Below are 20949 nucleotides of genomic sequence, written 5' to 3' on the forward strand. Positions count from 1 at the left end.
ACTTACCCTCTTTTATTACACGCTATCGTAACATGGCGAGGGATTTATCGCCCCCTGATGTGTTTAGAATAAAAAAACGCTTGTCAATTGTATTTAAATAATAAGAAACATAAACCACACAAAGTTTGCAGACATTTCCCATCCTGCCTTTAAAAAATGAGCACTTTTTTTCCCCCCCATTTGTGTTTACAGTATCAAAGAGACTTTAACTTTAAACAGCTTCTGGTTGCCTTTAGTCGGTTAGTTTGACAGCCTGGATAATGTAGCGGGTTACTTGTCATCTGGTAACATTTTTTATAGCCCTTAAACTCCCCTTTTTCTGTCTTCAGTGTTAATAAGGAGGATAATCTGACGTTAATAATGAATGGAGATTTGTGTGTTATGCTTTCAACGCTTGTCTGCTTCTCATTAAGCAGATGGCGGGCGGATGTTCAAGTCAATGAAAGACTCGCATCTGCGTTTCTACCACCTCAGTTGTGGGCTTGAATACAAGCTACACTGGAACGCGCCCCTTAAATGTTAAGAGCGTTTAAATGTATAATATGTAGATCAGGGGTGTCAAACTCCCTTTGGTCTGCGGGCTAAATCCAGCTTAATTTGAGATCATGCGGTAAATTCATTGCAAAGTTACATAGAACTAACAATAAGCCCACTTTTTTCCTTTGTATTAGTCACTAATACTAATAATTAGTGCAAAGAATGAGTACATTATCAAAATATTCATTAAAATAATTTTCCTTTTACATTATGAACAATATATTATGAACAAGAGAATAATATAAGAACAGAAATAAATGTCAATTCATGTTGTCTGTACGTACTAAAACCCTGCGCCCCTAGCGGATAATACAAGAACTACACATTTTTAAAAAAAAATCCTTTTTTTATACAATGCAGCTTTCTTCCCCGGGCCGTACCAAACCACCAGACGGGCCGGATCCGGCCCGCAGGCCGTATGTTTGACACCACTGGTGTAGAGGGTTGCAATTCTCAAATCTTATTGGTTTGCCACTTTAATATCAATTTCCATATTGTTCTTACAACCTCTGAGAAATTCAGTTCAGGTGAGACAGCTTTGTAAAACTTGTGGAAATATACAAATAGTACACAGTTTTTTGGACAGATAGTAACAGTACATCAAAATATTACTATAAAAGTTGTCAAGCCAAAAAAATGACTTATTTAAAAAAATGTATTTTAAATTGTAAGATTGATGGCAAATTTAGTCATATGAATGTTTTATTTTGGGTTGAAGCTAAATTTTACTTTAATGGATTTTAAAATATCCTTTTCTTAAACAATTACTGTGTAAAAGTCTCATTTTGAAACATTTCAATGGCAACTTAAGGGGTTAAAATGTCTTTTCAAAAGGTCTCTAATGTCTATTCATGACAATAGAAAACAATTACAGTAATTTCTTGTATTTTTTTTAAATGTCCAATAGTTGGACATTGTTAAAAATAGTCAGTTTTTACGCATCAAAACTACATTCGCAGTTTTTTCATGAAAAATCGAGCCACGTGATACTAATCTAATGATATCTATGTTAAGATAACATTTTTTTTTGTCAAAATTTTATGATATCTTTGCACACCATTAATCCCACATTACGCACATTCAGAAGATGGCGTTTCACATATGCAATCAACAATTTGCCTTTTTTACTAACGCACGTCCATACCATCGTGGCACTACCGTTAGACGCAGGTCATCACCCGATGTACATTCTCGCCGTGCTCACAGGCGGGCAAAGAAGGGTCACGGCGAGTTCCGCCAGAGCGAGCAGCTGCTTTCCATTATTGCGCTCCATCCGAGGTCGGCCCTTGTTTGCTTCCTCAGCAGCACATTTCAGCCTTTTTCATGGGAAAAAAAATCATGCCGGGAACCGAGGTGTTGATTCTTTGACGAGCTAAAACACATTAACACATTTAAATGTCACTACATGGTGTAGCTAACCCCTTAGAAACGGATCATTACAAGTACTATACACATATTAGCCAAGAATAATAATAATTGTTTGTGTAAAATTATGACCCGAGGGCAGACATACGTGAATTAATCATTAATATATCGGGTTAGAGCAATGGTGTCAGACTCGTGTGGACCATTTTAGATATAATATTTAGATTTTTTTTATACAAATGGATTAAAAGAACTGGATTAAAAGCCCTGAATATGTCATTTTTTATAGATTTAAAACAATGTTTATTTTAGCTTTTTTAAAATATATTTTTAGATTTTACTAAATGATTCTTGAATTAAAAACACAAAAAAATGATTAAAAAATGACAATTATTGATTTAAAAGGGGGAAAATCAGGAAATTTAATATACATCTATACTCTTCATTTTAATTTGATACTAAAACAGAAAGTCGGCACTCATCATTTACTTTCCCGGGCCGCACAAAATCCTTCGGCGGCCCAGATTTGGCCCCCGGGCCGCCACTTTGACACCTGTGACCTAGGCGCCATTTAGAGTGTCCAATCAGCCTACCATGCATGCCTTTGGAATGTAGGAGGAAACTGGAATACCTGGAGAAAACCCACGCAGCCCTGGGGAGAATATGCAAACTCCACATAGGAGGACCGACCTGGATTTGAACCCATTGTTTTGCAAAGATAGTTATAGTTAGGTAGCATAGCATGTGCTAATATTAGGTAGAATATCATATGTATGCCTACTATCATATTCTTAGGTTTACTTATGAATCAACACATTGCGGGAAAGATGAGTTGGCGTGAAAAAAACGTGGGAACGAGTGATGTCATATGTGCTGAAAATGAGGTCAATAGGTCACAGGTGGAGGTTTTTTTTTTAAAATCTGGTGATGGTAAGACACAAAACAGAAGAAAGGAAAGCTGAGCTGTTAGAGCGTCTGGGATGCATCAAAACTACAAAGTGAGAAGGTCACGCCACTGGGAAATTTATGGTGCCTGTTAAAGGGGGGGCGGGGTCTGTTAGTGGGGGTAATTTTGTTAGTAGGAAAACATATTGGCGGAAGGGGGGGGGGGGGACTTCAGGAAAGTGACTTTGTATAAGATGCTAATTTGAGATGGTTGTCAATGGAAATTCATACTAGGAAATATTTTTATAATCATCAGATGTTGGAAAAGTAAGATTTACTATTTGTTGGTTATTTTCTGTTTTGCAGTAAGAACACAACTATTAGGGCAAGGGTGTCAGACTTGGTTCGTGGGCCGCGTTAAGGTCAACTCAGTTTTATGTGGGCCGGACCATTTTAGATATAATATTTAGATTTTTTTTTTATAAATGGATTAAAAGAACTGGATTAAAAGCCCTGAATATTCAATTTTTTATAGATCTAAAACAATGTTTATTTTAGCTTTTTTTCAGATATATTTTTAGATTTTACAAAATGATTTTTGAACTAAAAACAGAAAAAATGGATTAAAAATGACCAGGAAATATAATATACATCTATACTTTACATTTTAATTTGATCCTAAAACAGAAAGTCGGCACTCATGATTTATGAACAATGTTTATTTTAGCTTTTTTTTTAGATATATTTTTAGATTTTACAAAATGATGATAATAATTGGAACTAGATCAAAAACCCTAAATCTTCATTTTTTTTCATAGATCTAGAACAATGCCTATTTGTTTTTTTATTCCTTAATTTGGGAACAAATCTTTTAAAACTTATGTTCAATATTAAAATGGAAAACAGAAAATATTTTATATATTTATTTTTTAGATGAAATGCTTTTTTATTTTTAATTTTTAATCCTAAAACAGAAAATCGGCAGTCATTATTTACTTTCTCGGGCCGCACAAAATGATGTGGCGGGCCAAATTTGGCCCCGGGGCCGCCACTTTGACACCTGTCCCTTAAGAGAATCGGAATGCAATCATTCCAACCGCCTTTTGGGACAAAAATATTACGATATATCACCATTTTGATATATTCTCACAACCCTACTATGTACTATTTGCTTGACTTATGGGGTTATTCTATTTTTACTGTTCTGGAAGCTGTAAAAAAAAAAAAAAAAGACCCTCTCAAGTGCCATTGCCTGTCCATTCTTTGCTTGCGACATCATTTATGGGATGTATATTTTCAAGGAAGTCCATCCCAGAGGACTTGAGAAGAAAGGTTAGGGCCAGTTCAAGTGCCAAACTGTCAACAACTTGTTAGCTTATGTTTAACTTGCTATATTTGATAAGGACTGTTTGGCTATCTCCTCTCGGCCAATCAGCTCGTTTCTTTTTGAGCATGTGACCTTTAGTCTTCTGTAAATACAAGACAAAAAGCTCTACCGTATTTTCACGACTATAAGGCGCACTGCATTATAAGGCGCACCCTCAATGAATGACTTTTTTTTCCATATATAAGACGCACTGTATTATAAGGCGCACTGTCTATTTAGGAGAAAATGTAAGACTTTTAAGTGCGCCTTATAGTCATGAAAATACGGTCATTGCTATTGACTTCCAGGTATGAAGCACTCATTCACTACACAGTCACCTCTAGAGCCAGCCATTGTTGATGTTTTGGATTTTTTTTGTATGAAATCTTGCATTGGGGGAGGAGCTATATGATGGAAGAAGTTGTAAACTAAGATGGCATCTGCATATTTAACAGTATTGTTTCAGTTCAGGCGTTTTTGTTTTTTTAATATCCGACAGTGGTGGTTTTTCGCTTTCTATTTTTTTCCGTATATAAGGTGCACTGGATTATAAGGCGCACTGTCTATTTTGGAGAAAATTTAAGACTTTTAAGTGCGCCTTATAGTCATGAAAATACGGTACTTTTGTCTCAACTGATTTTATGGAGCTGTCACTTGTTTAAATGTTGAGTACTGTGTTAGAATCCCATTAAGTACTTAATGAGCCCTCAAAAGACAAATATATTGACCAGTGTGTCCACACAGGCTCATCATTTGTTTCCAGACACAATAAATGGGAGACTACAAGACCTTTTCTTTCACCATCCTCAATTAGCGGCCCCTCCATTGTTGTCAGCGCTATCGCTTAGCGTTAGCGGAACTGCATTTACGTGCCTATGAGTGGAGCCTCTTCAGCTTTTAGGGAACTGCGATAAGGTTTCCGTGGCGATGGACTATAATTTACGTGTTATCTCTTTCCCCGGGAGTTGCTCACCCTTTTGTACCTACATTGTGAAAAAACACCTGCTTTGAACTACCGTATTTTCTGCACTATAAGGCGCAACAACAACAAATACTTTTTCTCAAGATCTTGTATTTGTTTTTTTTCACATTTGTTTTTGTTTTTTTTTACACGTGTTTTTGTTTTTTTACACATTTGTTTTTGTTTTTTTTACACATTTGTTTTGGTTTTTTTCACACATTTGTTTTAGTTTTTTTTCCCCATATTTTTATTATTTTTATTTTTTTGTCCACCCCTAAACACACCATTTTGCATCTAATGTGGCTTATATGTGAATCAATATGGGTTTATTATTGTGCGCCTTATATAGGAAACTAACTTAAAGGTTGGTCATTTGTTGATGGTGCGCATTATAGTGTGGAAAATACGGTCATTTAATTCCCTTCTTTTGAGTATAAATTGACTAGAAATACATAAAAATTGTGAAAAATTATATCGACTTTCCTGGTTTTTTATTGGTGTTTCTTTGAGTTTGACACTTATTGTGTACAGTATTACACTTTAGTAAAAGACAACCAATTTTTTTATTTTTTTTATTTATCTTGGCATGTAATCAACTCATTAAGTACCAAACATGATGTTACCAGACTCTTTAAAGTTTAGAATGTAGTTTTCTATGACTAAATCAACGTCAAACTTTCAAAAACATGATATTTACCATCTTTTACCAGGAAAAAAAAGCTTCTTCTATATTTATAAGCAGTTGTACATCATAAAATATATTTTTGGTAATGAATGGGGTAAGGAAAATGTCCTTCAAGATGGAAAAAATGAAGAAAAAAAGTATAAAATAGTTCTCAAACACATGAAAATGTCTTTAAGGTCACTTTATTTCTAAAATAACTTCTTCTCCATGACGTCATATGAAGTTCAAGGAAGTTCAAATACAGTAAACATTTTCCTTACTGGAAATTTGCACATGCTTAACATCATCATAAGAGAGGCTGACTAATAATTGACTTTTTTTGTGGCTTGGATTAATAGAGTCGACGTGGCTTTATCGGTATGTATTGATATATATATTTTTTGGGTCTAATCACCTATAACGTACTTTTGATGGTCTACAGATGCAGGCGAACGAACGTGCAGACGTTTCTCGTCGCAAGGCGCCCTCAATTTCACGTCACTCCTGCTCAACAGAGAAGACGACACATTGTACGTCGGCGCTCGCGAGATTCTCTTTGCTCTCAACATTTCGGATATCGGCGCCGCCAAGATGCAACGAAACGTAAGTTTAGTTTTTTGAACCATGTACTCATTACCATATCCCATATTGTGCAAATACTACACATACAGTAATCCCCCGATTATCATGAATTCACTACAATGCGATTTTTTTCTGCTATTGCTATTAAGTATTTAAAAAAAAAATTTAAAGTTCATAAAAATGTGAAAATAGCACTCTTGCTACTAGGACTCAGCACTGAAGATCTTAAAAAAATATTTATTTATTTATTTTTAATAGAGGTAACCCTACTTGATATATGATTTGTTAATTATTGCGGTCTCAAATGATTTGTTAATTGTTGCGGTCTCAATGGTCTACACCGGGGGTGTCAAACATGCGGCCCGCGGGCCGGATCCGGCCCGTTTGGTGGTTTGGTACGGCCCGGGGAGGAAGAAAGCTGCATTTTATAAAAAAAATATGATTTTTCTTTAAAATTTGTAGTTCTTGTATTATCCGCTAGGGGCGCAGTGTTTCAGTACGTGCAAACAACATGAATTGACATTTCTTTATGTTCTTATGTTATTCTCTTGTTCATAATATATTGTTCATAATGTAAAAGGAAAATTCTTTTAATAAACATTTTGATAATGTACTCATTCTTTGCACTAATTATTAGTATTAGTGACTAATACAAAGGAAAAGTGAGCTTATTGTTAGTTCTATGTAATTTTGCAATGAGTTTACTGGTCCGGCCCGCTCGATCTCAAATTAATGGATTACGTACTGTATATGCCCACTGTGAGTGTCTTGGCACTTCTGTCGAACTGTCCCAGACCTCTATATCTGTCAATGGCAGCCAGTGAGTCATGTTTTTTTTCTTTCCAGCTCACGTGGACGACTCCAGACAAAAAGCGAGGCGAGTGCAGTTTCAAAGGAAAAGACTTGCAAGTGAGTTACTCAACACTAACTTCATCAGATTAGATTAGATAACTTTATTCTGCCTGTATTTGGGAAATTATACTGTCACAATAGCAAGAGGGTGAGAATACAGACACAGAAAAATACATTTTACACATAAATAATTAGGTAATAAATAAATAAACAAGTGTGTTGCATGAAATATATGGGTGTCTCAAAAAATGTACTCACTTTTAGAATAAAATGTACTCACTAAAGGCTTTCTGGTCATTCTAAATGTGAGTACTTTTTTTTTAGACACCCTGTATATATATATACATTGGCAAGAATGTTTTTTTTGGGTAGAATTGCAGGATTTGCCACTAAAATAATCTATTTTCATCCTATACTTATTTACACAAGTTATTCTTTGAGTAGTAATAACAATTTCCTAAATACTAGCATCTGCTCTTAAGAAAATGCTAACATTAGCACGGATTAGCATCCCCGTTTTATAATTAGGCCCAGCATTTGATTTTTTTTTTTTATAAAACACAAACTATTAGCTTTGATCTATTGTTGTTGTTTTTTTTTTTTAATCCACCATCTGCACAATATTAACTAGCCTCCTTGAACTTTGTTAAATAACGCCAATGAATCATTCATGTGCTGGAAAATGTGTTATGGGATGTTATGGGGGTTCTGTGTGGCCTTTTGTGGGATAATTGAGGACTGTATTCATTCAAAATTTGGCTGCTTTTTTTCCAGACGGATTGCTTCAACTATATCAAGATCTTACTTCCAGTGAACGCCAGTCATCTATATGCATGTGGAACATACGCCTTTAGCCCCACTTGTGCTTACATTGTGAGTTTTAAGCAGGTTTTCCTGCAAAATGATCCTCAATACAAAAAATATATATATACAGTGTTCCCTCGCTACTTCGCGCTTCAGCTATTGCGGACTCAGAGCTTCGCGGATTATTTTTTAGGAAAAAAAAATAAAAAATTTAAAGATATTAAGTTAAAATTATAAATTACATCATTTTACAAGAGGTGGAAACAAAATATTCAATAAGAAGTAGTAATTGCATCAAAAAAAGGGCAAAGAAATGGTCAATAACATGGTGAGAGTTCAGAGACAACGGGACAACTCACTGAGGAGTTTTCCATCCGTGGCATCACAATTATATCGTTAACTAAAATGAGAAGATACCAGAAAGGAACATGCGTCAAAAACATAAAAAATAAGAAATAAACAGTCGTGCGTTGTAAATAAGGCAAGTCGCAGTTGTAAGAGTATTTCACTGGCCACTAGGGGGCAGGCTCTACCTTCTGGAGTTAAATAATAGTACAAATAGATTTTGAAAAGACCAAATAATATTAAAGAGACACACTATTATTACATGAAGTAAGGCCTTGGAATGTATCAAGCGCCCTTAACGATTCACACAATTGTATTCTATTAAAAATGACATAGTAATAACCATTGCGCTTTACAGTGTTCCCTCGCTACTTCGCGCTTCAGCTATCGCGGACTCAGAGCTTTGCAGATTTTTTTCAAGAAAAAAAATAATAACAAATTTAAAGATATTAAGTTAAAAATTATGAATTACATCATTTTACAAGAGGTGGAAACAAACTATTCAATAAGAATTAGTAATTGCATAAAAAAAACGGCAAAGAAATGGTCAATAACTTGGTGAGAGTTGAGGAATCGGATTGATGACGTCATGGCTGTTTACAGGCGCATCTTCAAAAAAAACAATGTTCACAACTCCCAATAACGATGTTTCTTACATGCAAAAAAACTGCAGAAGATCCTCCATCCGGACTACTATGATGTTTTTGCTTGGTGCTGCTTTTGTGCACGTGTTATACGTTTCTTTAAGCATTTTTAAAAGGGGCACGCCTACTTTGCGGAAATGCACTTATTGCGCGGGGGGGTCCCGGTCCCCATTAACCGCGATAACCGAGGGAACACTGTAAACGGCAACTATTTGATTATATTTTCGTGTGTCGTTTCCAGAACACCGCCAACTTTTCACTGGTCACAGATGACTCCGGACAGATTGTAACCGAGGATGGACGAAGTCGTTGTCCTTATAACCCGGAGTATAAGTCCACTGCAATTATGGCTGGTGAGGAAAAAGGGTTTTGTTTTACTTTTGAAAGGATTCGCCCGAAGATTTATCCAGCCGCAAGACAGATGTTTTTTCAGGCGCTCCTGTTTCTGGTTTTGTGCTGTGCAGATGGCGAGTTGTACGCCGGCACCGTCAGCAATTTCCAGGGAAATGAGCCCATCATTTACAAGAGTCTCAGCCAAGGAAGCGCTCTCAAAACGGAAAATTCTCTCAACTGGCTTCAAGGTGGGAGGAGGGATTCCTATTTATGCTTTTTAGGATATTTTTCAGATTTTTCTAATTCATTTTTGGGACCGCCTATCCTTACAAGGCTTGCGGGGGGTGCAATATTTATTTGAGCTTTTTTTTCTTAGTAATGGTAAATGTAGTTTAATCATGCTAAGTATTTTTTTAAAGTATGTTAAATATTAAAGTGGAAATGGGAAATATCTACATATTTATTTTTAGATTTTACAAAATGCTTTTTGAACTAAAACTAAAAAGTTAAAAAATTTATTAAAAAATTGCAATGATTGATTCTAAAAAGGGGAAAATCAGGTAATGTAATAATAATATAATCCTTTGAAATTGATCCTGAATCAGAAAGTCACCACTCATGATTTACTTTATCGGGCCGCACAAAATGATGCGGCGGGCCAGATTTGGCCCCCGGGCCGCCACATTGACACCTATGCTCTAACCACTTGTTCTTTTTTATACAGAAAAATACTGTATAGCACCCTAGACATGATATCAATAAAAAATAGCTCAATTAAGTTTATAATTAGCCCCTTTTGAGAATAATATTTTGTTTTGTTTTCAGATCCGGCCTTCGTAGGCTCCGCCTACATCCAGGAAAGCCTGCCCGAGGGCAACCCGGTGGGCGACGATGATAAGATTTACTTCTTCTTCAGTGAGGCGGGAAAGGAGTTTGATTTCTTTGACAACACGGTGGTGTCACGTATCGCTCGCGTGTGTAAGGTGAGTTACGCTCCAAGGCAATTCACAAAAATAAAGGGCCTTTTTTCCCCAACGGGTGACAAGGGGAGGGGTCTCCCAGACAGCCATCTTATCAGGCAGGGGGGTATTTAGGAAGATTGTGGGTCCCTAAACTATAGATCATCCACTGACACTTTAATTGGAATGAAAGATGTTTGAACTTTGTGTTTTAGGGAGACCTGGGAGGGGAGAGGGTCCTCCAGAAAAAGTGGACCACCTTCCTCAAGGCGCAACTCTTGTGCTCATTGCCCGATGATGGCTTTCCCTTCAACATCATCCAGGATATGTTCGTACTGACTCCTAGTCCGCATAACTGGAAGAAAACTGTATTTTACGGTGTCTTCACGTCGCAGTGGTAAGACGTTTATTTAATGTACGACTATAATGAACTGATTGAAAACCATTGGGGATTATAATAGGGTTTTTCGCCATTCTATTGGGGCTTGAGCAATGTTCCCTTTAATTTTTCATTGGTTTGGGCAGAAAGACAACGTCCCTGAGCGCACTGAGTACCAGTGTGAGTGACATCATCATTGCTCGACCAGTATCACATCTGCCATAAGCAATGTCAATGTTTTCTCTAATTTTTCATGTAAAACATGCTGTAAAACACAAAAAACATAAGAGTGGACAGAGCTACTGCCACTGGCTGCCACGTAAACAGCGCCATCATGGGGAAAGGGGTAAAAATACATTAAAAAAAGTTTGGATTTTATTTACTGCGCGCCATATGATTGCTGCTGCGCAGAGAAGCGCTGCTTAGAAGGAAGATTGGTCTTGAAATCTGTTGGATTATTACTATTTTTTATACTTGAATTTTGTGATTTCTGTGATGGAGTGCATGCACTATTGCACTTTGCTCAATTTCCTACCCATAAATTATATTCGTTCAGTTAATGAGGAATCTTAAAAGACCCCAAAAGCAACATTAGGTCACCTGAAACTGGCCAGAAATCAGCAGAAAAGTGACGAAAAAACAAGAACTAGCTCGGAAATGCCCCCCAAATCAATAGGAAATCATCGAATGTTTACACTAAGTATCTTAAAATAGCAAAAAAGTGACACAAAATGGCCTCACTGCCTGACATTGACAACAAGAATGTGGCCCGCGACCCAAATTGAGTAATTCATGGCGTTTGTGGACAGGTACAATGGCGCCTCGGGGACATCCGCCGTGTGTTCCTTCACCATGGAGCAGGTGGAAAAAGCTTTCAGCGGACGCTACCGGGAGGTCAACAGAGAAACCCAACAGTGGTACACGTACAACCATCCAGTCCCAGAACCACGGCCTGGAGCGGTGAGTCCCCCTGCTGGCTAACTGGTGTACAGCATACTCGCAGTAATCTGTTTGGCGTTTTGAACCATGCCACAATTACATTAGGGTCATATGAAAAAATGTATGTAAAATGATTAGACACTTAGCACCCAATCAGAATTTGACTCCTGATTAGTTGAGAATAGTGGCGGACTTTGAATTTAAAATAAATCTAAATAAAACTGCGTGTGAGAAAAGCGAAATAAGGACAAGATGATTATGAATATATATATCAAAAACACAATTTGTACATAGAAAACTTTTTTTTGGGTCAGATTCAAGCACATTTTTTGTACATTTTACATTACGCTTATGGAATCGTGACATAAATCTAACACCCTCAAACATTGTTTAAATTTAAAAAATTAAAACATATTTGTAGATTTTCAGCAACTTTTAGTTTTGTAGTGCTCTTGAATTAAGAAAATAAATATTTTTTAAATTTCTGTTCAATATCAGTGACTCCTGTATCACTTACTTTCACTTATGATTATTATTAATGTAATTGCATCCTTTAATAGGAACATAATAGCTCAAACTAGGTGGGTCACGCCCCTTTTTATTCATCCTAAAGCCATTATCATGCGTATTAATTATGTTTGCTTCCTCAAAGACGTCAGGTTAAAAATAAACAGGTGTGGCATGCTTACAATTTGTCACTTTTGTTTTGATCACATGTTGTTTTTTCCCACTTACGAGTAAAACAACTTTTGTTTCTTGTGTGCAACTTTCCTTCGCATAAGTCAAAATTTTCCTAAATAAGACAATATAAAGTCATGGATTATCACGATTTTTTTTCTTCGATATTTTATTGTGTACTTTTTAATGTCTTATATAGCCTATGTATTTATTTAATTCAATACAATGAATCTATTTTGAGTTATTTTGCACTTTATTTTTTAACAGGCATTAAACTGGTCTACTATAAATATTAAATGGATAAAAGAGTGTAAACAGAAGCAGAATGATATTTCTGCTTAAATGTAACAATAACTAATTATCCAGTATTTATTGTGAATAGTGGTTTTGAGTTTTAAATCATGGTACAGCACTAATATGAAGATATATTACTTTTCCACCATAGTGTATCACCAATGCGGCCCGCAAACAAGGCGTCCAGTCCTCGCTGCACATGCCCGACAAGGTTCTGAATTTTGTGAAAGACCACTTCCTCATGGACAACGTTCTCCGCAGTCAGCCACTGCTCCTGAAACGCCACGCTCGCTACACGCAGATCGCCGTCCATCAAGTGGTGGCGGGGGGCAAGGCCTACCACGTACTCTTCATTGGGACAGGTACCCCCCCCCACACACACACACACACACACACACACACACACATTCTTCATCAACGTACTGTTAAAAGCTTGAATTATTGCTGTAGAGCTTCTCAAATGATTGACACTAGGCAACCAATATAAAAAATAAGTTTAAAAAAAGTGTAGATAGATACAGTGGTACCTCGACATACGAGTGCCTCGACATAAGAGTAATTTGAGACACGAGTAAAATTTCGGGCAGATATTTATCTTGAGATGCGAGGCAAATTTTACTAATAAACACATTTTGGTACTATTAAAAACATTTTAGTACTATTAAACATATTTTGGTACTATTAAACATATTTTGGTACTATTAAACACATTTTGGTACTATTAAACACATTTTTGTACTATTAAACACATTTTTGTACTATTAAACACATTTTTGTACTATTAAACACGTTTTTGTACTATTAAACACGTTTTAGTACTATTAAACACATTTTGGTACTATTAAACACATTTTGGTACTATTAGACACATTTTGGTACTATTAGACACATTTTTGTACTATTAAACACATTTTTGTACTATTAAACACATTTTTGTACTATTAAACACATTTTTGTACTATAAAACATATTTTTAGTACTATTAAACACATTTTTGTAATAATATACACATTTTATTATTATTAAAGCACTAGTTATTCGTTACATTCTTAATAGATGGCGAATTAGAACAAATAAAAATGTAGATGTATGTATGTGTGTGTATATATATATATATATATATATATACACACACATATATAGATATATATACATGTACATATATAGATATATATACATGTAAATAAATACATGTATATGTATGGGAATGTGTTAAATAAACATGCAGTCACACTTGTTGCGCTCGTATTTAACCTTGTGTCATTATTTGAACATTGGTTTAAAACAAGCAGTGTTTATCTTCTTTAAAAAAGTGAGTCATATAAATATGACGTAATAGGAAAAAAGTGTCATCAGTTTTGGGTTCTGCTAACTGTTCTCCAGCTTCATTTCAACATTCAGGATAATTATTGTTAAATATATACAATGTGTACATTATAAAATATAGATTTCACATTTCTTTTCTTAGATGACGGCCGACTCCATAAAGCCATGAGCGTGAAAAATAAGATGCGCATCATCGAGGAGCTGGTCCTCTTCCGTGATTCGCAGCCGGTGCAGCACATGGAACTGGACGCGGAAAAGGTAACGCTCGCGGGGGCGCCGTAACAAGCGCGACGAAGGCATTAAACGGCATTTTGGCTGCTCCACCAAGCGTGACGGGCGGGAGACGAAAAGAGACCTGGTGTTCCGTCAGCCCATTATACGCGCCGCCGCCGCCGCTCTCTCGGGGGGAGGAAGCGTAAACAGCTGTGCGTGCAACAGCTGGAGTCGGCTGCCTTCGCATACAACTCAGACAGAAAAAAATAGGAGATATTTGTAGTGTCGTAAATTCATATGACCTGTACAGGTCAATTGAGCAAAGGGAAATTTAAACAGGAATCATATATAGTTTCATATTCTCTTGTATTAAGGTTGTGTTCAAAAATATCCTATTTTCTGGGCCATAAGTCATTTATTTTCATTGGTTGGCTGACTTTTTACACTCTGAAAAATGCAATTTATACTTTATGTTTAGATGCAACTTATAGTCCATCAAGTACAGTAACCCATCATATTCAAATTAGAGCTGGTACCACGAATTATTTTAATAACGGCTTAAAAAAATGGCAAAAATGTTTATTGTTTAACAAAATAAAGCCTGTTTGTCAATGTCTAATTTGAATGAAAACAATAATACTAACAATGTCACTTTACCTTTAATATTACAAACAGGCTAGAAACGTTTAAACTCTAAAAAGTATTCATTTTTCAACCCAAATAGTATTCATAATAAATTATTGTCATTTGAAATGTATAATTATAATTATATATAATATGTATAATTATATTTATGCTTATATTTAGCGTGCTCGGACGTTTGGTCGCCGGTCTTTTGGTCGCTGGTCTTTTGGTCGCCGGTCAAATGTACTTAGATATTAAACAGTACTTAGATATTAAACAGTACTTGGATATTAAACAGTACTTGGATATTAAACAGTACTTGGATATTCAACTCTCTCTCTTAGATATTCTCTTATATAAGCCTGTGAATTATTGTATTTTGAATTGAAAATGATGCCCTTTGCTTGTGTGGCTTTTCTTTGGCAGGGTCTTCTGTACGTTTCCACTTTCTCGCAAGTGGTGGAGGTCCCACTCGCTAACTGCTCCAATTACCAGAGTTGTGGGGATTGTATCCTCTCCAGGGACCCGTACTGCGCCTGGAACGGAAGACAGTGCGTGGATGTTAGACGAGCTACGTCCACCAAGTACGTGCCCTCCTGTTTAAAAAAAAAAAAAAAAATCCACCAAAATGTTTCATTTGCATGACAATAACAGGAAAAATTGTGTATGGTTTTTTAGTGTACTTCAGCAGGATGTGGACAACGCGGACGCTTCGGCCATTTGCAACAAAACGGTGGCCAACGCACGCTTTGCCAAGTCTGCACGTGAACGTAAGTTTTGTTGTCATTTTGCAACTATGAGATTTAAAGTTTCATCATGAAGTGCATGAATAACAACAAGAACAAAAAAAATAATCAATCCATAAATAAGAAGTCAACAACACGGATTCATTTTGACTGGAATAAAGAAAAAAATGTTTTAAAGTCGCAGCCAAATTATAAAAAAAGTGTGCTTTATACTCCAGAAAATACGACAACTCCCATTGTTTACTCTCTGAAAAGGTTCAAAACAAAAATATACTTTATTTTATGAAGTTATTATTCTTTTAAAACAGAATTATCTTATTAATAGTTATATTTTTTATTCCTTACCTGCCATTGACAACAAAAATCCACATCATTCATTTTTTACATCACCTTTTGTGTTTCCCCTCATTTATCCTCCCCCCCCAAAAAAAACTCTTTAAAAATATTAATAGCAATTTCAAACTTACCAAACTTCCTTTTCATAAAAAATTTAAAAAAACTGACAAAAACAAACCCACCCTTCCCAGAATATCAACAACCCAAATCCAAACCCCAACAGTTTTTTAATCATCATTTCCCCACCTATTTAAAAAAACAACCCAAATAAAAAATGCATCTTCCCTTAGGAACACCATCCTGCCAGACCATCATCATCCCCGCCAACACCTTCCAAGTCCTCCCCTGCCAAACTCGCTCCAACCTTGCCGAACGCTCATGGGCATTCAGCGAAAATTCCGCTCACTTTCACTACCCCGGCCCGGATGGGGGTCTCGTCGTAGTAGCCCAAGCGGACCACCGAGCTACCTACGAATGCTGGTCGGTGGAGGAGGGTTTCCACCAGCTCCTCGCCAACTACTGCGTCCTAGCCGAGTCTGGACGCCAAAGGCAAGGTGGCGCCCGGAGAGGCCCCACCCGCTCTCCCCCGGCCTCACGAGACCGCTTCGTCCTGGTCCCCGGCGAGGCCGGTTCGCCACGTATCGACGCCAAGACCTACTGGAACGAACTCATCGTGGTCTGCGCACTCCTGGCGTTCTCCTTGTTGGTCTTCTCCTTGTTCGCCGTGTATAGGAACCGCGATCACGTCAAGGCGGTTTTGAAAGAAGGCGAGCGTCCTAACGGGCAACAGAGGAAGCCCAAATCCGTTGAGAGCCTGCCGCTTAACGGAAACGCGCCGGTTGTTTCGGTGGCCGAGCACAAGGGCTACCAGACGTTACATGACGTCTACGCGGGTGGGACGGCGGCGACCACGCCAACGCGAGAGTGCTCGTCGCCGGACGACGGCAAGGAGTCGGACGGGAGGCGGCGGGATCCGAGGGAAAGCCGCGTAGAGATCTCGTCAGCCAGTCCGCGACCGAGAGTACGACTGGGATCGGAGATTAAAGACTCGGTGGTGTAAAGACCAGGAGGAGGAGCTACGAGGGGAAACGTTTGAACACATTTTGCACTTTTGTCCTGTTTCCGCGGAAACGTATTGAGGCCACAATATATATATATATGAAAGAAAAAAAAGTACAGTATCACTCTTTCACGGTGCTCGGACGTTTGGTCGCCGGACTTTTGGTCGCCGGTCAGATGGTGACCGAGATCTTACTGTTGAAGCCAGCTCTCAAAATTATAGTCATGAGAGAGAGTTTAATATCTAAGGAAGAGAGAGTTTAATGTCTAAGTACTGTTTAATATCTAAGTACTGTTTAATATCTAAGTACTGTTTAATACTAAGTACTGTTTAATATCTAAGTACTGTTTAATATCTAAGTTCTGTTTAATATCTAAGTACGGTTTAATATCTACGTACTGTTGAAACCAGTTCTCAAAATTATATTCAAGAGAGTTTAATATCTAAATATCTACTGTTTTCAACCGTACTTGGATATTAAACAGTGCTTGGATATTAAACAGTACTTAGATATTAAACCATACTTAGATATTAAACAGTACTTAGATATTAAACAGGACTTGGATATTAAACAGTACTTAGATATTAAACAGTACTTAGACATTAAACTCTCTCTCTCTTAGATATGAAACTCTCATGAACATAATTTTGAGAGCTGGTTTCAACAGTAAACTCTCTGTCACCATTTGACCGGCGACCAAACACGCCGGCGACCAAACGTCCGGTCACGCTCTTTCACGTGAGAGTTAGAACTTTTTCACTACATTTTACCATAAAAAAAAACAGGATAAAATCACTTTTTTACATGATGCTGTCAGGTCAAATGTTAACCAGAGTATAGTGATAATTATAAGCAAAAGTCACGTTTAGAATATTTTCACATCATAGTATTATGTCAAAATATGATTTTTACAAATGACCATTAAGTGATACTGCGACCATTTCCAGTATTGTGATAATAATTAGTTGTTGTTTTTTTTACACAATAGCGGTCACACATTTTTTTTTATAGCGATAACATTTTCATATAAAACTCACCATTTCAAGTATTGTGATAATTATAGCCAAAAGTCACGGTCTTAAATGATAAAAATCAGGTTTTCACATTTTTTTATGATACTTATCTTGCTGAATGATAATTACAGTTTTATAGGTTATCACATTTTGACATTATAGTTATCACACTTACATAATAATTATCATGTATTCACATGACAATTATCACGTCTTTATGATACTATCATGTAAATCCTGAATATTATTATTAATTTAGCCGACGCCAGCATCCAAAAATGTTTTTTTACATGATAACCACCATCTTTTTTACTCAATAGTTACTTTTTTATATTAAAATGATGGTTTTACCGCTTAGTTATCACATGATTACATGATATTGATCATGTTTTCACACAAAATAATCACATAAAAACCTGACCATTCAGTTTTTTGCCCGATACTATCATGCAAAAATGACAAAAAAATCATTACAATAATGTAAAGACATGACATTAGTCTTATTTTTGCGTGGCATTAATACGCTTCCGTCCTTTTTTTGTGGTCTATGAACTTTGTTTTTGCGCATTCTGACCGCCTTCAGACATTTTTGGTGCTTTGGCGTACAGCTACAAAAAAAAAAAAAATGGAATGTAAATTGTGCACCAGGACCTCCGCCAAGGAAAAAAATTAAGGAAGTACAAAAAAATAATTAAAAAAAGACACTCCTTGATTAAAAAAAAAACCTACAAAAAATACTTGCCACGCCCAAGAGGATTCCAACAAAAGCACATGTTGACTATATATTGTTACCTCTCAGTCCGTCCTTAATCATTTCACATTGAAGAGAGATTTTCTACCCATTTTTCACACATATGAAACAATTCATCCTTTATTTTTATGATCTGCCATTCACGCTTGAAGCATTCACTGAGGCTATGCACTTATCTGCTGTACTGTCGCAAGGTCAAAGGTCAACTCACAAACTATTTACTAAAAGCCATCCTTCGCTGCCAACCCTCCGACTTCAGGTGAATTGGAGGTCTATCGCTAAAATATGTTTAAAGGGCGAGACAACACCTCGGAAATAATTATATATATTTTTTCCAGAACGATATTCATTTATTAGAGCTAAAATATTGCCGTAATAAATTTAAATTACCGTGTTTTCACGACTATAAGGCGCACCCTTAATGAATGACACATTTATTTTCCATATATAAAGTACACTGGATTATTAGGCGCCTTGTGTTATTTTGGAGAGATTTTAAGACTTTTGAGTGCACCTTATAGTCCTGAAAATACGGTAACCAAACAAATACTTCAAATCACTATAAAACAGATTTGATTTCACACAACAAAATATGCTGTTAAATAGCCTTGAAAAGTCCGGAAAAGTCTTGAAAAGTCTTGAAAAGTCTTGAAAAGTCTTGAAAAGTCTTGAAAAGTCTTGAAAAGTCTTGAAAAGTCTTGAAAAGTCTTGAAAAGTTAAATACCTGTTTTGCTTTTCATGGTATGGTAGCGAGATGGAATCTTTTATGGTAAAACCGGTTTATCACTGGAAAAATTCTTATTTAAATTGTTGAAAAACAGGATTTCATTTTTTTGTTACATAATGTTTTATAATGCCATTTGCTATTTTAGCCAATCAAACAACATCCAAAATTGTTCGTCTTTTCAATAGTCTTAATGATATTTCATATTTTTTTACATTGATTATTGGTTAAAAAAGCCAATTTTTGCAACACATTTACAATTTTTTATGCTATTTCAATAACTTTGGGCACATGTCAGGCAAAAATCAAAATATGAACATAACTTATCCTTTTCTACTGGCTATATACCGGCTGATATTCTTTAAAAAAATTAATTCATAAATGGGTCGATATATCGTTAAAAAATCTCTCAAACAGTAAACATAACATTTAAACCCATATATCATCTATAAAATGTCGGTGTTGTTGTCTCTCCCTTTTAAATCTGAAAATGGCGAGCTAACAAATCACTTTGTCCATATTTTTTCCATCAAATATTACGAGGGATTAAAAGCTTATTCAGGTATCAACAGGCACTCTATGCAAGTTGTTTAGGAATGATCTCTCCTGGTGTGTAAGCACAAATATAATAGCATCACCGTCACCTTAAAAAAGAAACAATGGCACTGCAATACTCACCAACCATGACTGTAATATTTACCAAATGCAGGTGACACCATTCCCCAAAGTCCAATACAATCAATCTAAGTCTCAGCCTAGAAATTTCCACGTGGCCAAATGGATGTATTGCCATGTTCTTAAAGGGATAGTATACATTTTTATTATGTTTTTTTTACACTCTATTTGGTCATTCTATTCATGTACACTTTTAGCATTTCACCACTGTCGAGAAACTATTTGACATTTTACTTGTGCACGGACACTGAAAGATGTTTTTATTTTTAAGTGAAAGAGAGATGTAAAGAGTATTTTACACAATATGTTTAAAAAAAAAGACATAGCCAGTCATGGCTATTTTCATTTTTGAATGCCTTTTCATGACTGCAATCAAAAGACGAGAATAATGTTCTAGAATTCTATAAATTATCTCGTCAGGTTGTTTTTTTTCAATATTTGTAGCAAAAAAATAACCACTTGCTGATTTTCATATGTTAAATACAATTAACCACGGTATTATACGATAGTTTCCCACATACTGATAACGCCATTAGTAGAGGGGAGTACTACAAAAAACAAAATGGCCACCATAGTAAAGGGAACATTTGTTGCCCTTCTCAAAATGATAATAGAATTTAAAAATACATATTTTCCTTGCTTTTTTTTGGTACTTCTACAAGTGAAAAAAACAATTATTTCACAGTAGAAGGAGAATTGGAAGCCACACAACTGGTCATCATAACAAAAAAATATAATTGTGGCACAATTTTTCGAATAATTTGTTTGTACTGACTTTCGCTTTGTATTATCCGCATGGAGAGAGGAAGAGGTACACATTATACATTAGTTTTAATAATTTGGGGACCAATTAAGTGGTTATTAGATCATTTACATTTCAAGTCACTTCTTTA

The 20949-nt window shown here is 36.1% G+C and overlaps 1 protein-coding gene across 2 annotated transcripts in view; it reads left to right on the top strand.

Moving 5' to 3' along the window:
- The window catches only part of LOC144215249 (semaphorin-4B-like), a 51278-nt gene extending 34287 nt beyond the window's left edge, over window positions 1–16991 (top strand). For both annotated transcript variants that reach the window (XM_077744101.1, XM_077744094.1), the window contains 13 exons: window positions 6221–6381; window positions 7207–7269; window positions 7987–8085; window positions 9247–9358; window positions 9470–9586; window positions 10164–10321; window positions 10513–10694; window positions 11486–11636; window positions 12739–12949; window positions 14056–14171; window positions 15177–15334; window positions 15429–15520; window positions 16123–16991. In XM_077744101.1, the coding sequence (XP_077600227.1) occupies window positions 6221–6381; window positions 7207–7269; window positions 7987–8085; window positions 9247–9358; window positions 9470–9586; window positions 10164–10321; window positions 10513–10694; window positions 11486–11636; window positions 12739–12949; window positions 14056–14171; window positions 15177–15334; window positions 15429–15520; window positions 16123–16892 (2390 nt within the window). In that variant the 3' untranslated portion in view covers window positions 16893–16991. The remainder of the gene's footprint in view (window positions 1–6220; window positions 6382–7206; window positions 7270–7986; window positions 8086–9246; window positions 9359–9469; window positions 9587–10163; window positions 10322–10512; window positions 10695–11485; window positions 11637–12738; window positions 12950–14055; window positions 14172–15176; window positions 15335–15428; window positions 15521–16122) is intronic.
- Window positions 16992–20949: the final 3958 nt, after the last annotated feature.

This window comes from Stigmatopora nigra, chromosome 2, assembly GCF_051989575.1.
Source record: "Stigmatopora nigra isolate UIUO_SnigA chromosome 2, RoL_Snig_1.1, whole genome shotgun sequence".
Taxonomy (NCBI): domain Eukaryota; kingdom Metazoa; phylum Chordata; class Actinopteri; order Syngnathiformes; family Syngnathidae; genus Stigmatopora; species Stigmatopora nigra.